Source organism: Sinocyclocheilus grahami, unplaced genomic scaffold, assembly GCF_001515645.1.
Source record: "Sinocyclocheilus grahami isolate Dianchi unplaced genomic scaffold, SAMN03320097.WGS_v1.1 scaffold921.1, whole genome shotgun sequence".
Classification (NCBI taxonomy): Eukaryota; Metazoa; Chordata; class Actinopteri; order Cypriniformes; family Cyprinidae; genus Sinocyclocheilus; species Sinocyclocheilus grahami.
In genome coordinates this window covers 281,360-301,031 of record NW_015506100.1, presented here as the reverse complement: position 1 = coordinate 301,031, position 19,672 = coordinate 281,360, and the positions used below count along the sequence as shown (strand labels likewise).

At 37.9% G+C, this 19,672-nt stretch overlaps 1 protein-coding gene across 1 annotated transcript in view; it reads left to right on the top strand.

Annotated features, from left to right (window-relative positions):
* The window catches only part of atg7 (ATG7 autophagy related 7 homolog (S. cerevisiae)), a 69,822-nt gene that overhangs the window by 43,179 nt on the left and 6,971 nt on the right, over positions 1-19,672 (top strand). The window contains exon 10 of the mRNA XM_016249321.1: positions 1,873-1,995. Within this exon, the coding sequence (XP_016104807.1) occupies positions 1,873-1,995 (123 nt within the window). The remainder of the gene's footprint in view (positions 1-1,872; positions 1,996-19,672) is intronic.

The following is a 19,672-nucleotide window of genomic DNA, read 5'->3' as shown; positions in this document are numbered from 1 at the left end:
AAGAAGAGAAGCAGTGAAGGGGTGCTCTTCTTTAATAAGCAGCTGAGAAGAGCAGCATGCCCCTTTAATGCAGTACAGCATATGGTCAATACCCAAAGTTTAGGCAACAGCATGTTGCCCTATCCAGATAATCGTTAGCATTTAATAACACCTTTAGTAGCAAAATCTACATACTACAAGTTAAGTATCAAGCACATTACCGATACACTGTATAGCTTTAAGCAACAGCATATCACAGACTTAAACACAGCTTGATGGAATTAATCATACACAGGATGTGTTTAATGAAACAGCATCCTCAATACTAGATGAGCCTTAAGCAGCAAGTCTGTTTCATATCACAGTCTTAAACAGATTTAAAAACAAGCCTCAGCTGTGGTAAGTTTAAACGGTAACGTTAATGTTACCAGTGTGTCAAAATACAACCAATAAGCCTAAGCTACGGCGTGCCTAGCAAACCAACATGTTACTGAACAACTAGCCTTAAACAACGAGCAATATTTGACAATAGCATATTTGCCAACATAGCGTTAAGCAATGAGAATGAAATAAGAAACTTAGCAGGAAATGTTGCTTAATAATATATTTATGGGGGAAGCATCACCCCAAGCGCAGCAAGTGAGGAACCAGAGGAAAATGACTGTAGTTACCTGTTTTTATTTTTTTTTTTAATTATTTTTTATTTTTTTATTTTTTAAAGGCACTGCTTGTACTGCTTAGAATAATTCCCCAGCTCAGCAAGTGAGGAACCAGAGGAAAACGACTGTAGTTTCCTGTATTTATTTAATTATTATTTTTTTTAATGCGCTGCTTGTACTGCTTAGAATAATTGGACTATATTTAAATCCCTTGTGTCCATTTGAGCGCTCAGTCATAACCTTCCAATCACCACCGAAGTGTTTTTTTTTTTTTTATAAATGAACATAGCTTGATCTCAGCCAGTTGATCATGCTTAATCAACACATGTCATATCACCCTAATTTCTCATGCTCATATGCTCACAATACTCAGCGTGCGCACATATTCAAGCGGATCAGAAATCTCTAATAAGTGGCAGTCCATTAATTTGCTCCGGAGCAAGCTGAAAAGCTGCTGAATAATACTGAATACAGCTTATATAGGAATGCCGCGATAGGTGTCGTATTCCTATAGGTAGATGTGATCAGCTGAGAATCAGCTGATGCAAGCTTGACTCACGTGACCTGCCAGAACTAACGCTAAAGCTTAATTAATATCCCTGTATTGGTTTTATAAGATATGATATAGTGAAGTAATATATGCAAGAGTGCCATTTTCCTGAATATCAGCACGTGAGCGTGACCGCAAAAGTGTGATATTGATTTTATACAACCGTTCAACAAACAAGAAGTTAATATTGAGGGAGTTACATTTTAGACTCAACGTTGTCTGTTCTTTCTGTTTCGCCAACGAAAATAGTTCCAAACAAAGCCGGATCAGAACATTTGTGCATCTGAGAGCAACACTGCAGCGTTTCGTTCCTGAATGAATCTGTTTTTGAATGAATCATTTGAGCCAATGATTCAGTAATCCGTTCATAAAGACATAATTCACTTGCTTCGTTTCTAAATGAATCAGCAGTTTTGAATAAATCGTTTGTATTAATGATTCAGTGAATCACTCATTAAAGGGACATGCCGCCACCTACTGGTGGTGTTAGTGTCATATTTGACATTCCTAAACGAGCCAAGGTACAAAACTCACTCTGCAAAATATTGTTTAATTATTGTTATCCAAAAAATGTTGGTGTCATTTGTTGTCAATATTATATCACACACCCCTACTTTGATGTCACTGATATTGTGGTGCCAGTTTGAAGACTTAATTACACTTTTTTGTTTTTGTTTTTGACAGGTTCTTGACAATTACGAGCGAGAAGGTTTCCAGTTCCTCGCGAAGGTCTTTAACTCATCCCATTCCTTCCTGGAGGATCTGACGGGCTTGACTTTACTCCATCAGGAGACTCAGGCAGCTGAGGTTAGACTCATCATCTGCATCACCCTGTGTGTGCTCACAATCACATTCAGATCAGAGCCAACGATTACTGACAAGTTCATGATTACTGTCAGATCAAAACTGTTCTTTTGGCCTGTGCCATCCGGTGACAAAAGCTGTGTGCATTCATTATTAATTGATCAGATCCACTTGCACATGTACACTTGGAAATATACTATGCACAGATGGTTATAGATGAAACAGCCTTTAAGTCCTGTAACCGCTAGTCCACACGAGATTGTTCAGAGATGAGTGAATGATGAATGATCTGTTCACTATCAGCTCAGACACTAAAGCTTACGGCACATTGAGGAAATATGATCAGGCTGATTATTTTAAAAAGAAAAAGAGGATCTCCATTGCAGAGCATTGAGTTTCTGTTGACCTGACATATGGTGAACACACACGACACGATCCAGAGCCCACCGCACAAAACTCACATCAAGCCTCAGACTGGCTTATCTGATCATTATTATTTAATATCTGTCTGTACGTTCATGAATGTGTTGCAGCTACATCAATCAATATCTGCAAATTCATAAAGGTTTCTGATGAAGTTTATGCTTTTAGTAGACACTTTTATCCAAAGCGATTTACAATAGAGGAACAAAAGCGATTCCTAACAGAGGGAAGCAATATAGAGAAGAGACCTTCAAGAACATATTAAAATAATTTAAAAATGACCCATTTAAACTTTGTCAGTCATTGTACAGGAATCAACTTTTGAGGATGTGATATCAATAAAATCTAGTGTAGATGCATTAGTTACTGAAATTTAGTGTATGCGGGTATACAGTATATTGTAGTTTATTAATGCGTATTAAGATGCTGTAACCAATAAATAGTGAATGTGATTAAATAATATTTTCCCATGAACGCGAGAACTTTAGGTTTAGGTTGTAGTTCTGGAAAATGGTGGCACTGGAGACTAAAGGCTTCCTGATGGTTTCACACCTAATTCTAGTTTGGGTGTGTGTGTGTGTGTGTTCGTTTGGCCATTTACAGCTCTTTGTGGAATGTGTTTGAAATCAGATTGCAGGATGCTCGTGGGGGCTGGTTCTAATCTTACTTGAAGGCGAAGAACCATTTGGCAATTTACTCCCCTATACGAACGTAAAGTTTCTGACCAGAACTGTAATTTATATGCAAATGTCAAAAGGCTAAAAGGGGTCTTTTAAGCCATAAACAGTCCAACGCTCATGCATGATCCTACGCAGACGCTACAGCTGCAATATAACAAAGAGTGAAAAATTTAAGGGGGTCTGAATACTTTCCGTACCCACTGTATATATAATGCCAGATTCATTAGACAACTGGATTGGGAAGCAATATAGAGAAGAGACCTTCAAGAACATATTAAAATAATTAAAAAATGACCCATTTAAACTTTGTCAGTCATTGCACAGGAATCAACTTTTGAGGATGTGATATCAATAAAATCTAGTGTAGATGCATTAGTTACTGAAATTTAGTGTATGCGGGTATACAGTATATTGTAATTTATTAATGCGTATTAAGATGCTGTAACCAATAAATAGTGAATGTGATTAAATAATATTTTCCCATGAACTCGAGAACTTTAGGTTTAGGTTGTAGTTCTGGAAAATGGTGGCACTGGAGACTAAAGGCTTCCTGATGGTTTCACACCTAATTATTCACCTTAATTCTTAAATCTTTTGCCGTTAACATGCATCTTTTCTTCTCCACCTGTTTTTTCTGACCCTGCTTGACCCACTGAGCATTTAGCTCTCCAATGGTCATGCCTTAACTTTGCAAATTCTAGTATTGCATTAGTATTGCATCCTTCTCATGGCCATTTAACCATTTTTGACTTTTAGTCTGAGTTAAATCTTTTTTTTTTTTTGCCTCATTTGATCTTTTAAAGAAAACCTGCTTAATAATCATGCACACCTGAATACAAGGCGTTTTTTAACTTCCAGCCTTCATGAATAATTGTATATCATTTACAAATGATTAAAGACTAAATGAATAGTAGTTATTTAGATTGATGTGGTTTGGAATTGGTAAAATGTGTTTGGGAAAAAAAATGTGATCAGTATATCAACGTGGCTAATAATTATGCACGCACTGTATGTATTTATTGATGTATAATGTCTTAATATTCCCCAAATCTTGCAGAGGACCATGAAATCCTAATTTTGGACTAAATCAGCATATATAAAACTTTAATGATTGCAACACAAACGTCATTGAGAAAACTACTCCAACCCAAATACTACATTTGTAATTCTTCCCGCTCAAGAAGTCATAATAGCTAATAGCTAAGTTAAATAGCCATAATGCAGTCAGTTCTTGCTGTTCCTGGCTCCCGTCCCAAACTTCACTTCGACTTGCTCTGGAGATCATGTGTCCCAGAAATATCTCCATACGCTCCTGATCCAGGAACAGTTTTCATCAGTTTGCTCCGATCTCAGTCTCTCTACCCCATCGAGCCAAACGTACCCAGGAGCAGGGTTTTGATTCTGGGAACGGTCCCTCGCCGGGACTCTCCAGTGACAAACACAGCCAGTTTGAAACTGTGGGAAAGTCCCACATCAGCAGTCCTCTGCTCTCCAGAGCGGTTTAGAGACGCAAACGCAGTCCAACCCAAAATGAGAGGATATGTGCTCCTGCATTTGCCCACGCTTATTGTCTGAAGCCTTCAGATTCATTTCACTTGGATCCGCAGTCAGGCGCTTTATATTCCCATGTTGACGTCTTGTATTTTTAACTTCAGCTTCAGGATTGATGTCAAACTGTGAAATGAATGGAAATGCACCACTTCTAGTTTGGAAGTGGTGGTTTTGTGTGTCATTAGTGTGGGGAACGACACGTCTCTCATTACTTCTGGACTGTTTGATTCAGTGGGATGTTTTCTGTGGAAACGGCTTGCAACTCGATGCTTTAAAATGTGTCTATTTTCTTTGACATTTTCCATGAATATGGTGCACTTTGGTGTTCCATGAGTTTTTTTAAGCTTGGAGACAGAAATAATATGTTGTTTACGTGAGAACAGTTTGATAGGTTTTAAAATTAATCTAGCATAAAACGTTTTAAACCCGTGAAATATCTGTACAACCACCACCAACCCACCCAATGGTTTCTGAATGAATTTTAAAATATATCTTAAAATCATACAGGAACATCATAATGAATAAATAAATATTCAGTCCATTTTTGAGGAGCAGCTTTTTTCTAATTGTTAACTTTTTTTTAGTAACATTTAACTCTATTGACACCTTTTTTATCACTCAGAATAAACTGTATTTAGACATGGATATAATTTTGGTAATAGGGTTGCAAATGCATAGAAATTAAGGGCTCATGTGATAATTTGGTTCTGAAGTTTAAGCACTTCCTTCCACTGACCATTTGATGAAAAATTGGGGGAAAATGACTTGTTTTGGCACCCTCTATTCATTTATATGCTGCTTTCAACATGCTTGATTTTGCTATAAGAGCACAATATGAGTGAAATTGCATAAATATGTGCTCTTGTGAAACTCAGTGGACATAAACAACATCATCCAATCAGCTGATGAGCTTCAGGAAAGCTGTTCTGTGCTGAGATCATGAAGTTAACCATTGTAGGGCTTCAGACAGACTCACATCAGTCGATAGTTTATGTGTAGAACAAATAAATTAAACGTCTATAAAACAAAAAATACAACTTTTTAAACTGCCGGTGTTCGTCAAAACCTCTAGTGAAAGCCGCTTGAATATTCACGGAGGTTCAATTAGGCTTAAAGTCTGAAGGAATGACTTTTTAAGCGTGTTTAGACCTGATAATCAAGCGTCAACATTCACAGCCCATTTCCGCAGTAGACTTCCATCTTTTCTTTCCGGAATGATTCCAGACCTGTAACTTTCAGAGGATAACTTATAGAGCTGCACAATTACTTGACAGATGAATTGAGATTGTGTTTGTATTAAGGTTATGTATTATATGTGACCCTGGACCACAAAACCAGTCTTAAGTGTCAATTTTTCGAAATTGAGATTTATACGTCATAAATAAAGAAATAATTACACTCATATTATGAAGACATGCATTGCAGTAGCTTAATTGTCAGCCAATTATATTACAAATATTATACAAGTTAAATATATATAATGAATATTATAAAGCAAAAAAAGGTTGAGAGAACTTACCCGTTGTTTGAAATGGTTCTTTTGTCTGCCTTCAAGTCAAAAAACAGCACACTCTATATCGAAGTCTGAAACGACACGATCGGAGCTGTTGTCTGTGGTTTACCATTTATATGCGAGTGTTGTACACCACCCATGTTATACAAACTTTGTTATAAGCAGTCATTTAAAGTAGCTCTGTATAAATGTAAAAAATAGTGTGTTCATATATACTGTAGTAATGGCAATTTGTTGATAGTGTAAGAGATAAAGATCCTACTTATCCTGGTAGCTGTGTAAAGATTCAATGAAACATGAATCTACACTGGACTTTAAGACATAAAACCTCACCACATGCCACCACTGATATTGTGTGCATCATGATGTCAAGCTGAAGCTTCGAGTCAAGTTTTTTGACTTTTCTCAGTAGGTTAGACTCATCTTTAGTGAGTTTTGATGCTGTTGCTGTTCATTTCTTACCAGCTCACGAGACACTAGGCTGTGTGATATTGTTGATCCTGCTGCACTGCTGTATTTGTGCATCATTACTGTGGGGCTGCAGCGAGTGCTGTCATAATATTTGGATGCTGGACTCACACAGGCGCTCCTCTGTTGAAGGCGTAGGTAGGGAAGCAGTTTTGGGGTGATATTTTCTGTCCCCCCGCTGAAGGAGTGTGTACTCAGGCCTGTGGGTTGGAGCGAGCGAGTCTCTCAGAGTGGATGATGGGAAGAAATCCATCGTTTAACCCACTGGACTGGAAGAGCAGTACAACGTACACATGGAGACAGAGAAAATGAAAAAAGAGGCATCCGTTCAAGCTCCCGTGTAGAACTGAGTTCTTAAGCGTTCAGTCAGTTTAAACATAACAAGAATGATTTCTGAAGGATCAGGAGTAATGATGCTGAAATCAGCTTTGATCACGGCAATCAGTTATATTTTAATATATATTCTCATAGATATCAGTTATGTTAAATTGTAATACTATTTCACAATACTGTTTTTGATAGAATAATGCAGCCTTGATTTTTGATCAGTAGTCTATATTACATTTATAGAATCATTTTAATGAATGTAAAAAGCAATGCATTGAGATTTTGTGAACATATTTAAGCGAAAACACATTATTTTCCACATACTGTACATTATTGTTTCTCCTCTATGTCCCGCCTCTCTGAAACGCGGCAATCTTTACAAAGCTCATCGTTCTGAAAAGCGAGGTGTGCTGTGATTGGTCAGCTATCCAGTGCGTTGTGATTGGTCGAATACCTCAAGTGTGTGACGGAAATGTTACGCCCCTCACCATACTGTGATGATGCCCTGTCCGGCCGGAGCGACGAGACAAACATTAAAACCCATTATAAACGAGGCATTCGTTGCATCCAGTGGGGACATAATTACGGATTATAATGACTTATACTGACTTTTTACACGTTGTGTTGCATCGCGCCACGTAAACATAAAACCATGTCTGCATTTGTGATCGGAGAAATTACAAACAACAAGCGCTACTCTACACTGCCCAAAACTCACTTTAAATATATAAAATATAAAAACTCTTTAAATATAAAAGACGTACTTCCAGTCTGTGAGTCAGAACAGCCAGCATTGTAGTCTACTCTCCCAGGATCAGGAAACAGTCCTTCATAAAATGTGCTGCACACATCTGAATATTTGGGTTGAACTGTTCTGGAACAGTGTTGTAAATACAACTTAACCACTGATTTCTAGTCGGGTCCATTTTTGGAAGACCAAACAAAGTATTTTCGCTTTCACAACGAAACACAGCGGCACACACGGCGGGCTAGAGTGAGCAGAGGCGGCGGATTTGATGAAGGAGCGTCCGGAGGACTTGCGGCAATCACATGTGACGACCCCGGGCTGGACTCTGCTTCGTCCACGGTGAAAGCCGATCCGGCGAGCTACAGAGCTAAGTTGATGTATTTCCTCAGCGACCAGCACGGATCAGCTCTTATGTCACTCAGCCCTAATTTAAAGTATGATTATGTTGTATTTAAATAATTTTTTTATTTTTTGTGCAAAAAAAAACATTCCGGACAAAATTAACTTTTTGTCATAAAAAATGTCTGTATTTGATTTGAATCCCTTTTGTCTATAGTGAGCATCAGGCGATTATTCATACAGTTCAATTTAAATGATGTATCAGATTGCGGTTTCTAATATCGTTACCAACTGGCAAGTCTTACTCTCCAGAGCCAGAGTTGATTCACCTTTGATGGTGTTCATTTTGGGATTAGATTGCATATAACGATCGATTGAAGCTCAAAGTTCACACATAAAGGCAACACATGTACAGTATGTTGTCACTGTACAGACGTGAGATCTGGGCAGAGAAAGGCGCTTTAAGAAAACACAACACATTGGTTCTTCATCTGTTTCCACCGTGACGTCGACTAGTCTTTTTCCCGTCAGCCAGGGCTGCCGTCCTTCCTCACGTTTGGTAAATGATCTTGTTGTCTGCGGTTAGAGGCGGTAATGTACAGACACAAGGCTTCTCCTGATGCCGCACACAATGGACTCATTCAGATTCACTTCCCTTCATTTCTGATTCCAACCATCACTGTAATAAAGATGCCATTGTGTGTTTCCAGTCGAAAGATCCAGTTCTTCTGCTGCGTTACGATGTCCCACACAAACCTGTCAGACGTGCCTCACTCCAGCAAACGCTCATCTACTCACACCAGAGCCAGGCTTATCAGCTGAAGTACCTCCGTGTACAGCGAGAAAGGGCTTTTTGATTTCAGTAATTGATAAATGAAACGAATTATGAAAATATGAGAAACACGGCAAGATGCTACCACTGCATTAAATGTGTCACTATTGTACAGTAGAATGTACTTCTTAAAGGAACAGTAACAGTAATAATGCAGTTTATGAAAACATTCTTAAGGAATATCACACATTATGTTTTTATTTAAACAGTAAAGTCATGCATCACATTGTTGCAAGAAAGTGAAAGGAATTGAATTTAAGGCGTTTTTCACTTCCAGCCTTCATGTACAATTATATGTCATTTATAAATGATTAAAGACAAAATGAATAGTAGTTATTTAGATTGATGTGGTTTGGAATTGGTAAAATGTGCATTGATACCAGTACTGCTACTGAGGTTGCTATTAAATGCATTTTCTCTCAATTTTAGCCATTAATTAAAGCCATTCAACATTGCAGTATAATTGAAATCCATTATTTTTAACATTTAATAGACTTTGAAAAACATAACTGGAATTGGTAAAATGTGCATTGATACCAGTACTGCTACTGAGGTCGCTATTAAATGCATTTTCTCTCAATTTTAGCCATTAATTAAAGCCATTCAACATTGCAGTATAATTGAAATCCATTATTTTTAACATTTAATAGACTTTGAAAAACATAACTTTTAATTTAAGTGAACTTAAAACAATCTTCACATGAACTATAAATTGAATATAGATTAATCTTTCACTCTACAAAAGTGAATCAGCGAGCAGAGCAGTGAGAGATTTTTTCTTTTTGATTTCCATCATTGATTTTAAAAGCAGCACTGTCTCTTTAAAACCTGACACAGATCTGACACACGGCCGGTTTTCTCCCAACTCTTTACAGTCATTTAGGACTTTTTAACTCATTTAAGACTGTGTTTATGGGGTCACTCGCCAAAAATTTATTTTTTAATTGTTTTTAAATATTTTTAACGCGTTAAACTGAAAAAAAAAGAATAATCCCAATTAGCGTGTTAATTTTGACAGCCCTGATGAACGCAAGATTTCTGATCCATATGCTAAAAAAAGAGAATTTCCTTTAATAATGTTGTGCACATCTCTGCTGTCTTTAAAATGTACTTATATCATAGGCGATATCAGCCGTCAGCTTTTGAAAAGTCCGTGTTGGATCGCTGTTTAAAGGCTTTCGGTGAATCAGTCATGTTAAGTGGATCTGCGTGTTGTTACGATCACATCAGTGGTTCAGTGTACAGCCAGCTGCGTTGTGTTTACAGTGACTCTTAGTTAAACATATTTGTCTTTCATCAAGAGCCTTAAAACTCCTAAACTTCCTCACAAGCATGGCTTCTCTTTTGTGGATATACTGTGTGCGGGGCCAGTGTTTAGATTATTCACCTCCCCGTTTCTGCTCTTGGAACTGTTTTGACTTTAATGTGATTTTAAATAGGCCAATCTGTGGAGAAAACCCAAATATAATCCACGCTCTTGAAAATAATGGCTCCAAAAGGGGATTTTCACAGCAATGCCACAGAAGATCCATTTTGGGTTCCTTCAAGAGCCTTTCTGTGAACAGCTCTTTAAAAAACCATTTGTTTCGAAGAACATTTTATTAATCTAAAGAACCTTTTCCATTATAAAGAACCTTTATATGTGCAATGAAAAGATTCCAATGGATGTTAAAGGTTCTTAATGGAACCATCAGAGCCAAAAAAGAGCCTTTAGTTTTAAGAGTGTAATATAAGTCCACTTTCTAGTGAGCACTGCAGTTGCAAACATGTTTTTATACTTGGGCTGAGATCAATTTAAAGTTGAAGTTTGAAAAAAAATGAATGTGTTTATGACTGAGGAAATGAGACGTGGATCTTCTGTACTGCCATATAATAACACACATTGGCATATTACTAACTCGCACACTAACAGAGCACCTTAGCAACAACCACCAGTGCCTTAGCAACGGCTCACATCATCTACATTCTCTCCTTCATCCAAGTGTTGGGTTCAAACATGCGCAGATCAGCGAGTCTTGATTGAGGAACTTGTAGATCTGTGCTACTCGAGCCACGAACTGTTTCAGACGATTCAGTCCGATTTGGTGAACTGATTCAACTGGTTCACTAAAAAGAACCGCTTCAAAAGAATCATGTGTTTATGAACTGAACTTCACTCCGGACCGTTTGCCTGCGGTTCTGGATTACAGATAATAATAGTGTAAATAATGTTCAGTTTCTTGCACAGACTGATCGTTTCGCTTCATAAGACCTCAATATATCGTCAGGAACTACAGGTATTCATTTTGTGATATGCTTTTTTGACTCTCAAAGTGACTCTCAAAGCTGCTGACTTTCATGAATCACCAAGGATCAAGGAATTTCAGCTAAAAATCATCTTTATTGTTCTACTGAAGAAAAAGGTCACCTACATCTCGGATGAGTAAATATAAGCAAATTTTCATTTTTGTGTAAACTATCCCTTTAAGTGTTAATAGTCAATCCTGCATCCAGGCAAATCCAGCAAGTTTTCCCCTTAATGTTATATATAAATATATCCATATGGATTATTACAGGACTAAAGGTGTGGTCACACAATTTCTTGTGCGACAAACGGTCCATTATCCATTGTCAATAGTGCAGCGCTGTATGAAGCACAGCTCACACAGAAGTCACTTTCGAAGCAAGCAGCTGTGTTTCGGTCAGCGTGGCAAATTCACAACTTTAGTATCTAAAATCCACATTGGGAGCTTTTTTTTCTTGTGCACTGACACTGTTGCTGTGATCCAAATCACTCAGTCGCTCACTCATCCCTATATAGTGAATGCCACAGTGCAGTGTTTAGGGCTCCAGCTCGTGTCTACAGTAGTGGTGTGGCAGTGTGCCTTCAGTTGACGGACGCCTCCTGCCTATTTCTGGCAAACTGCACAGCTACTCGAGTCTTTATTTTGCCTGTCCGACTGAAATGAAACGGCGCATTTATTAATATCTGTGTGAGTTATTGCTATGCATTTTTAGTCCTTGCATATTTATGTGACTGGTCGTTAAATCAAAGCCAAATCATGGTGTTTCTGGTCCAGTGTCTGTCCATGAATCAGTAGAACATTTGCATTTATTCTAACTGTTCAGCTGACTTTCTTCAAACTGAGTACTCGATCTACACAAAACTTAATGAAGAGCCGTAATGAAGCGTTTCTAGCTTAGTTCAGTCTGGTTTAGATTTAGATCTGCTCGTTTACTGTGATGGATCGTTCCTCCAGCACACAAACACATGAAGCAGAGATGCAGAAACGCGAGAGTTTGAGCTGTTCAGGCTGTAGGCCCATATATAACACCAGAGCTGCCATTAAAGATCGATCGCCTCCTATAGTGAGTGATCGCATTACAGGCTCCTCACTATAAGTCATTCTCCGGTGTGAATGAATGTGTTTTATTATTAGCTGCACATTATCCTGCTCTTCAGCAGAGATTAGCCTGTTGCATCATGATATAAATACAACTCAGAAACAATATGCTAACCACTTACGATCCAAAACACACAATTAAAGGAAACAAAGATGTATTTATTATTTGTTTCATAATGCATTTTCTTCTATGCTGTATAACCAGGATTGGTCAACAGAGGCCAAAACTGATCCTGAACATCAGTGCGAGTAAAAACTGGCTCTGCCAAGTAAATAAAACTCACTACTAAAGTTACTCACTAATTCGCCAGTAACCTTCTTATCAACTCCCGCATTACACGATGTAATGATGGCAAAACATGTTCTGTCGAGAAATGTATTTGTATTAATATACATTGAATTAAGAAACGGCGACATGGGTTAATAAAAATAAAGAGGCTGGTTTATTAGTCATAAATGTGCATTGAAAAAAATTTGTTTTTTATATTACATATAATACAATTAAAAGGTTTTATAATAATAAATTATCATTTTTATTCAGCAAAGACATTAAATTGAAAAAAAAATCACATTTTTCACATTGTAAAATTGTAAAAGAAATCAAATTTTAAAAAATCATAATGTTGCTGAAGATTTCTATTTCAAATAAATTCAGTTTTTTTCTGTTCATCAAAGAATCCTGACAAATAAATGTATCACAGTTTCCACAAAAATATTCATCAGCACAACTGTTTTCAGCATTGATAATAATCAGAAATGTTTCTTGAGCAGCAGATCAGCATATTATACTGATTTCTGAAGATCATGTGACACTGAAGACTGGAGGAATGATGCTGAAAATACAGCTGCACATCACAGAAATACATTACAGTTTAACACATATTCACACAGAAAACAGCTATTTTAAATTGAAATAATATTTCACAATATTACTAAATAAATAAATGCAGAAGAGAGACTCACAATGTAAAACATTCAAAAATCTTCCCAACCCCAAACTTTTGTAATGTGTGTGTGTATGTATGTATGTATATATATATATATATTACTCACCCTCAAGTCATCCTCGGTGTATATGACTTTCTTCTTTCAGACGAATCCAGTCGGAGTTATATTAAAAATTGTCTTTGATCTTTCAAGCTGTTTAATGTCACTCAGCGGGTGTTGCATGCATCAGTCCAAAAGAAGTGAAATAAAGCGCATTCATCCATAATAAAAAGTGTCTCACACGGCTCCGGGGGGTGAACAAAGGCCTCCTGTAGCGAATCGATGCGTTTTTGTAAGAAAAATGTCCATATTTAAAACGTAATAATCAGTTTAATGTAGCTTGCGCTCACTGTTGTAAACAGAAGCAGCTCCGAGCGGATGATGTATGAGGTCAGCGCTGCGCGTGCGCCGCTCAGAAGTGATGAACGCGGAAGCTCAGCGGAGAGATCAAAACAACAACGGTTACGATTTAGTACAAAACGAGGATTTGTAAAGAAGAATGTCGGAGGATTTTGATAAAAGCCAAGAGGAGACTGGTTTTCCTTTGCTCCTGTTAACATATATACCAAGGATGCCTTGAGGGTGAGTAAATAATGGGCTAATTTTCATTTTTGGGTGAACTATCCCTTTAAGCAGTAAATTGGACTCTCTCACCAGGAACTGCAGGGTTTCTTTTCAGCTCCCTCATGATCTGGTTCTGGAAAGCTGTTGTTACAGGTGCACGAGGAGTTTTTATACATTGTATAAGCTAATCAGTGTGTAAACCTCAGCTGGGATCAAACTTCTGCGCTGTAGAAATGAAGCTGGGATTTCTGGGATTGAGTGATGGCGAGTGATGAGCGGTTACAGCTTGTGGCTATTGATCCAGCAGTGTTCTGCGACAGAGGCTGGCTGGGAGAAAGCCTTTGGATATGTTGGCTGTTTTATCTATTCTCACGGGTCCAGAGGGAGCACGACTGATCCTGGCACTGTCCGACAGCGCTGTAATCTCCTCTCAGGACCTTTAGGGGCCACATCACCGGCCCTTATCTTCAAACCACGCATGGGAGCGAAAGATAGGATCGGCCCCATGTTTGGATTTTCCACTGGTTTTTTAGGCTAGTTACAGATAAAGGTAACAGTTTTAAACCATGACTGTTTGATTATATCCACCTATTGTGAGTTGTCATCATAAACCTCGTATTATGGATTGTTGTCAACACACATAATGTTTAAAATGAAGAATATACGCATCCACAAATGATGGCTCATCTGAAATCTGTCATTTTGCTGTGGTGTGATTTAGCCTTTAGCTAGTGCACACAGTAATTAGTGGTGTTTGCTAAGGCGAGCCTCACTATTACTGGTGCTCTGAGTCAGTCATGTGATCAAACCACTCAACACTGAGTATTGAGCATTGCTCAACTGCAAACCAAAAGTAAAAAAGTAGCTCTGGAGCTCATGGACTTGAGATTTTTAGTCAATTATTGTGTGAACTGAACAAGAATACTCTAACTAGGTTTCTAACGCAAGTTGTTTTGTACCTTACTTGCAGTAGATATTTTTGTACAAAACTTGTCCAAATATTCTCCCAACTTTCCAAAAAGGAGTGACCAGAACAAACAGGTTTACATTGCACCAGCATGCACTGCAGCTTAGGAACAATATGTGGTAACTATTATTAAAAAATGATCACCTCTTTACTTTCTACCGGCTTAATGCTGCTGCTGCTGGCACTGTTAGTTAGCTGTTACTGTATATGGTTCATATTTCTATTAAATTAGCATCGGTTGATCATCATTGTGTTAGAGGTAAATGCATCTCATTGCAGCTGCTGGATTTAAAATATTTGCCTATAATTGTAATGTGTTTGCAGGCCATCAGTCCCATTATCATTTATCGGGCTTCAAAAATCTAACATGAATGTGAAAGAATGAGTTTTGTAGCTCCTTGCATCGCATGTCTTTAGTTTCCTTGACAAGACGTTTTAAATTCAATAGATAATTTAATTTATATAAAGGTAGCTCTTCATTTTCCTTACCGAGTACAGCAAAGTCAGATCGGATGCAGAGGTTTGGCCTGGTCCTCTGGTGGATGTGTGTCTTCCTCTGAGCTCTGTGATAAACTGGAGCCACTGGAGCGTCAGAAGCTCAGATCGTGTTCCTCAGGATGAATGTGCGTCAAACCCAGCGAAGAGAGATCATAACTGTGCAGATGTGGTCAGAGCGGGATCAGCTCTCGTTCTGCGGTCGGGGCTTATTCTCTGGAACAAGAGCTTGTGTTTGATCTGGGCTCAGCTTCTCTAAAAAGCTCCTCTCTGGTTTCAAATGATCTGCCCTCGTCTTTGAAAGTCTTCCAGTCTTTCTCATTAAAAGATCTTTTTCTCAAATCCTGGCTTTAAGGAGGTCTAGTGTGTGTGTGTGTGATTTCCAGTCTGACCACACTTGAGCGGCTGCTCGTCACACTCGTAATTAAACGGGGCAGGTTTGCGCTTGCTCAGGCCCTGTGCAGGCTTTGTTTTTCACATTTGATTAGCACTCTGCTGTATCTCGGCGCTCCACTCTCAGATTCTGCGATAAGCTCAGCTTCACCTGCCAAACCGACGTGTGTGGACCTATATCACGTGTGCGTGTTTAGACCCGCTGCACCTGAAACACACACCTGTCTCATCCTCCAGAACACATGAAAAAGTGAAAACTAAGTCAGCTTCAGCTTTGGTGTGAATATTTATCATATACATCCATATACTGCTCCGTGTGTGTGTGTGTGTGTGTGAGTGAGTGAGTGAGAGAGTGTGAGTGTGTGTGCGCGCTTGAATGGGTGAAATGTTGAGCACAATTTCTGAGTATGGGACACTGTACTTGGCTACACGTCACGTCAGTCACTTGTATCCTCCATTTAATAGCATGCGTGAACACAGGCGCTCAACTTTTGAATTTTGAATTTGTGAACGAATGAGATTTTAGAGCTACAACTTGAGCAGAAGTTTTTTATTGATTAGTGACTTGGGTCTGTGGCTCATATCAGAAAGCTTGGAATATAATGCACAAGTTGCATGGACTTAAGGCTGTGATTTAAATAAAATGTGCTTAATAAAATAAAAGACGCGCTGCATGTTTCACAGTGCTTTCAGCGTCTTGGTTCACAGTAAATGCTGCTCCACACAAACTTCATCTCTGCATCTGGTCTGAGTTTGAGGCACTTTAACATGCATTTGCTGACGCAAATTGAGCCAAACGTCCTGCCAGGCTTGTAATGAGAAGTGCTTATAAACCAGCTGTTGTCAACAAAAGAGAAGCTTGAAGAGCTCCATGCCGTTTTCCTCCAAAAGCTTGATGGTTTTACTAAACAAAATTTAAACACTATATTAGCGAGATTAAGACAGCCATAAATATTAGTTTTGTAATTTTACAGGTATATTGCGTAAATATAAAATGTATATTATTATCATTTTATTATTTTACTTAAACTTACTTTTTTTGTTGAAAATATTGTGAAATATTACAATTGTAATAAATATTATTTTTTAAACTTAGTAATAATAAAATAATAGTAATAATTCATATTATTATTTCATTATTACTAATTAAAAGTATTTAAACCAAATACATTGTTATATATTATTATATAGTTAATTATAATTCAGAAATAATAATAATAATAATAAGTGGCGTTCAAGTCATATTTGTATATTATCACAATATTTTTGGCCAAACTGTGTAGCCCTACAAACAAGATCAGCAAACCTGTAGCTTTTGTTGTTGCTGCTGTCGTTGTTTTTTTTGCATTTTAAATGGCAGCCACAATTTTTATCAGAAAAACCTAAATTATATATATATATTTTTCCAGGCCTAACCCTGGGTTTCCCATTGACTTTGACTGTTGTCTGAATGTTCTGCTCAAAATCTCATTTTGTGATTGTGTGCTCATGTTAAGGATATGAGCATACGAGTTGTGTAAATAATGACAGGATTTTGATTTCGGGTCGAATGTTTCCTTTAAATCGTAGTTTTACATCGCCGCAAGGCACCCCAGCCTTTTTTTCTCTGTGGTGGGAAGAAAGCTCACTCCGGAAGGAGCGGGACCCTGAAATGGCCCTTCCCTTGATATGTGGGGCAGGAAATGTGTCACAGAGGGAGACAGAGCCAGGATGGAGCGGAGTCAAGCGGGGGCCTCCATCCATCCGAACAACAACAAACCACAGCTGCAACGCCACCACACCCTGGAGAGGTTTCACTAGCTGCTATTTATGTGAATCTGCTTGAGGCCGAGAGAAGGAAGAGTGAGAGAAAGACTCACTAGTTTCACCAAATGTACTTCCTGCCTGCTAGTTTCTCTGCTAGTCTGTTCCAGTACAGTATAAAGTATCTTTACAGCAGAAATGAGCACTAGGTGTGTGTGTGTGTGTGTGTGTGTGTGTGTGTGTGTGTGTGCAATTTCTTCCTCTCGCATAAGAAAGGCCGTGATCAACCTACTACAAAACATCAAATTGGTGGGTGGAACATGCATTGTGGTGCTCGTAACAACAATGATGTCTGCTTTGAATGTGTGTGTGTGTGTGTGTGTGTGTGTGTGTGTGTGTGTTTATGGCTGAAGCGAGTGACTCATTGTCCTGAGGGAGTTAGTGTGTGTGAGTGAGTGAGTGAGTGAGTGAGTGAGTGTGTGTGTGTTTATGGCTGAAGCGAGTGACTCATTGTCCTGAGGGAGGGAGGGAGGGAGTGAGTGAGTGAGTGAGTGAGTGTGTGTGTGTTTATGGCTGAAGCGAGTGACTCATTGTCCTGAGGGAGGGAGGGAGGGAGTGAGTGAGTGAGTGAGTGAGTGTGTGTGTGTTTATGGCTGAAGCGAGTGACTCATTGTCCTGAGGGAGGGAGGGAGGGAGTGAGTGAGTGAGTGAGTGAGTGTGTGTGTGTTTATGGCTGAAGCGAGTGACTCATTGTCCTGAGGGAGGGAGGGAGGGAGTGAGTGAGTGAGTGAGTGAGTGTGTGTGTGTTTATGGCTGAAGCGAGTGACTCATTGTCCTGAGGGAGGGAGGGAGGGAGTGAGTGAGTGAGTGAGTGAGTGAGTGTGTCTGTGTGTGTGTGTTTATGGCTGAAGCGAGTGACTCATTGTCCTGAGGGAGTGAGTGTGGAGATGTGTGTAGAAGTGAGTTTTGAGCAGGCGATGGCAGGACGGCTGGAGGAGGAGTTCAGAGACGTGAGGAGGGAAAAACCCAGGCCGTCTGCTCCAACCAGCTCACTAAATTTCCCCTTCCACGTCGTCCAGTAACCTCCGCCCGCACTAACACCACCCATCTGCTGTGTGCAGTCTGCAGAAACATGACAAACCTACAGGCTACACGCTTGCTCTGTCCCATGTTGTTTTTATGTATGTTAGAGAAAATGTTGTTGTACATAAAATGAACACAGAATAAAAATAGCTCGTTTTAAATGTATCAGATGTGTGCTGCACAGGAAGTGACTATATAAGTTTTTAAAAGTTTTTTTTTATATGTCTAAATAGTTTTTAAGTTTTGTTTTTCTTAGTTTTTCGTTATTTTAGTACTTCAAATTCAACTCTAACTTAAAATAAACAAATAAAAAATGGCAAGTAATAAAAAAAGTAGTAAAAGTAAACTTTTATAAATATTTTATTTCAGTTCATGTGTATTTTATTCAAGTAGGTTAATTAAAAACTATTAAAACATTTCTGTTCATTAAAATAAAGCTGAAATAGCATAAAACTAAATATTAAATAAATAAAAAAACCTAAACTAAAATAATTTAGAAATGTGGCCTTGGCAACTAAATACTTTTAAGTTGAAGCACTAAAATAACTAAGTGGAATAAAAAAATAAAACTGAAATAATAAATAAATAGTCAAATTTAAAAATTACAAAAAAACAAGACCTACAAATTTATCACAAATTAAAGTGTAAAATGTAAGTATATAATAAAATAAAATATTAACTATTAAACTATAATAGTATATAAATAATATTTGAATAACTCTGATTCAAAGTAATTACATTTGTTATTGTTTTTTAGTTTTCAGTGTTGAGCTGCTTTTAGGGTAAAGCTAGTCCTCTGTTTAAGATTCTGGTAACAGTAAGGTTCAGTGGTTAACCACTAAGATTGCACTGGGTGTCTAACAGTGAACAATACAGCACATGCTTTATTTGAAATGACAATACTCTCAAATGTAAATATTAGTTAAGAACATTATAACAAACTATCAGTACTCTACACTCAGAAAAAAGGTACAAAAGCTGTTACTGGGGTGGTACCTTTTCAAAAGTTACTAATATGTACACTTTAGGTACAAAGTTGAAAGTTGACCATTTGAAAACAGCTTTTGTACCTTTTTTTCTGAGAGAGTATAATATTTTACTATATTTACTAGTATATTTATACATTTTAAATGTTGTTAATTGTTCATGATATATATATATATATATATATATATATATATATA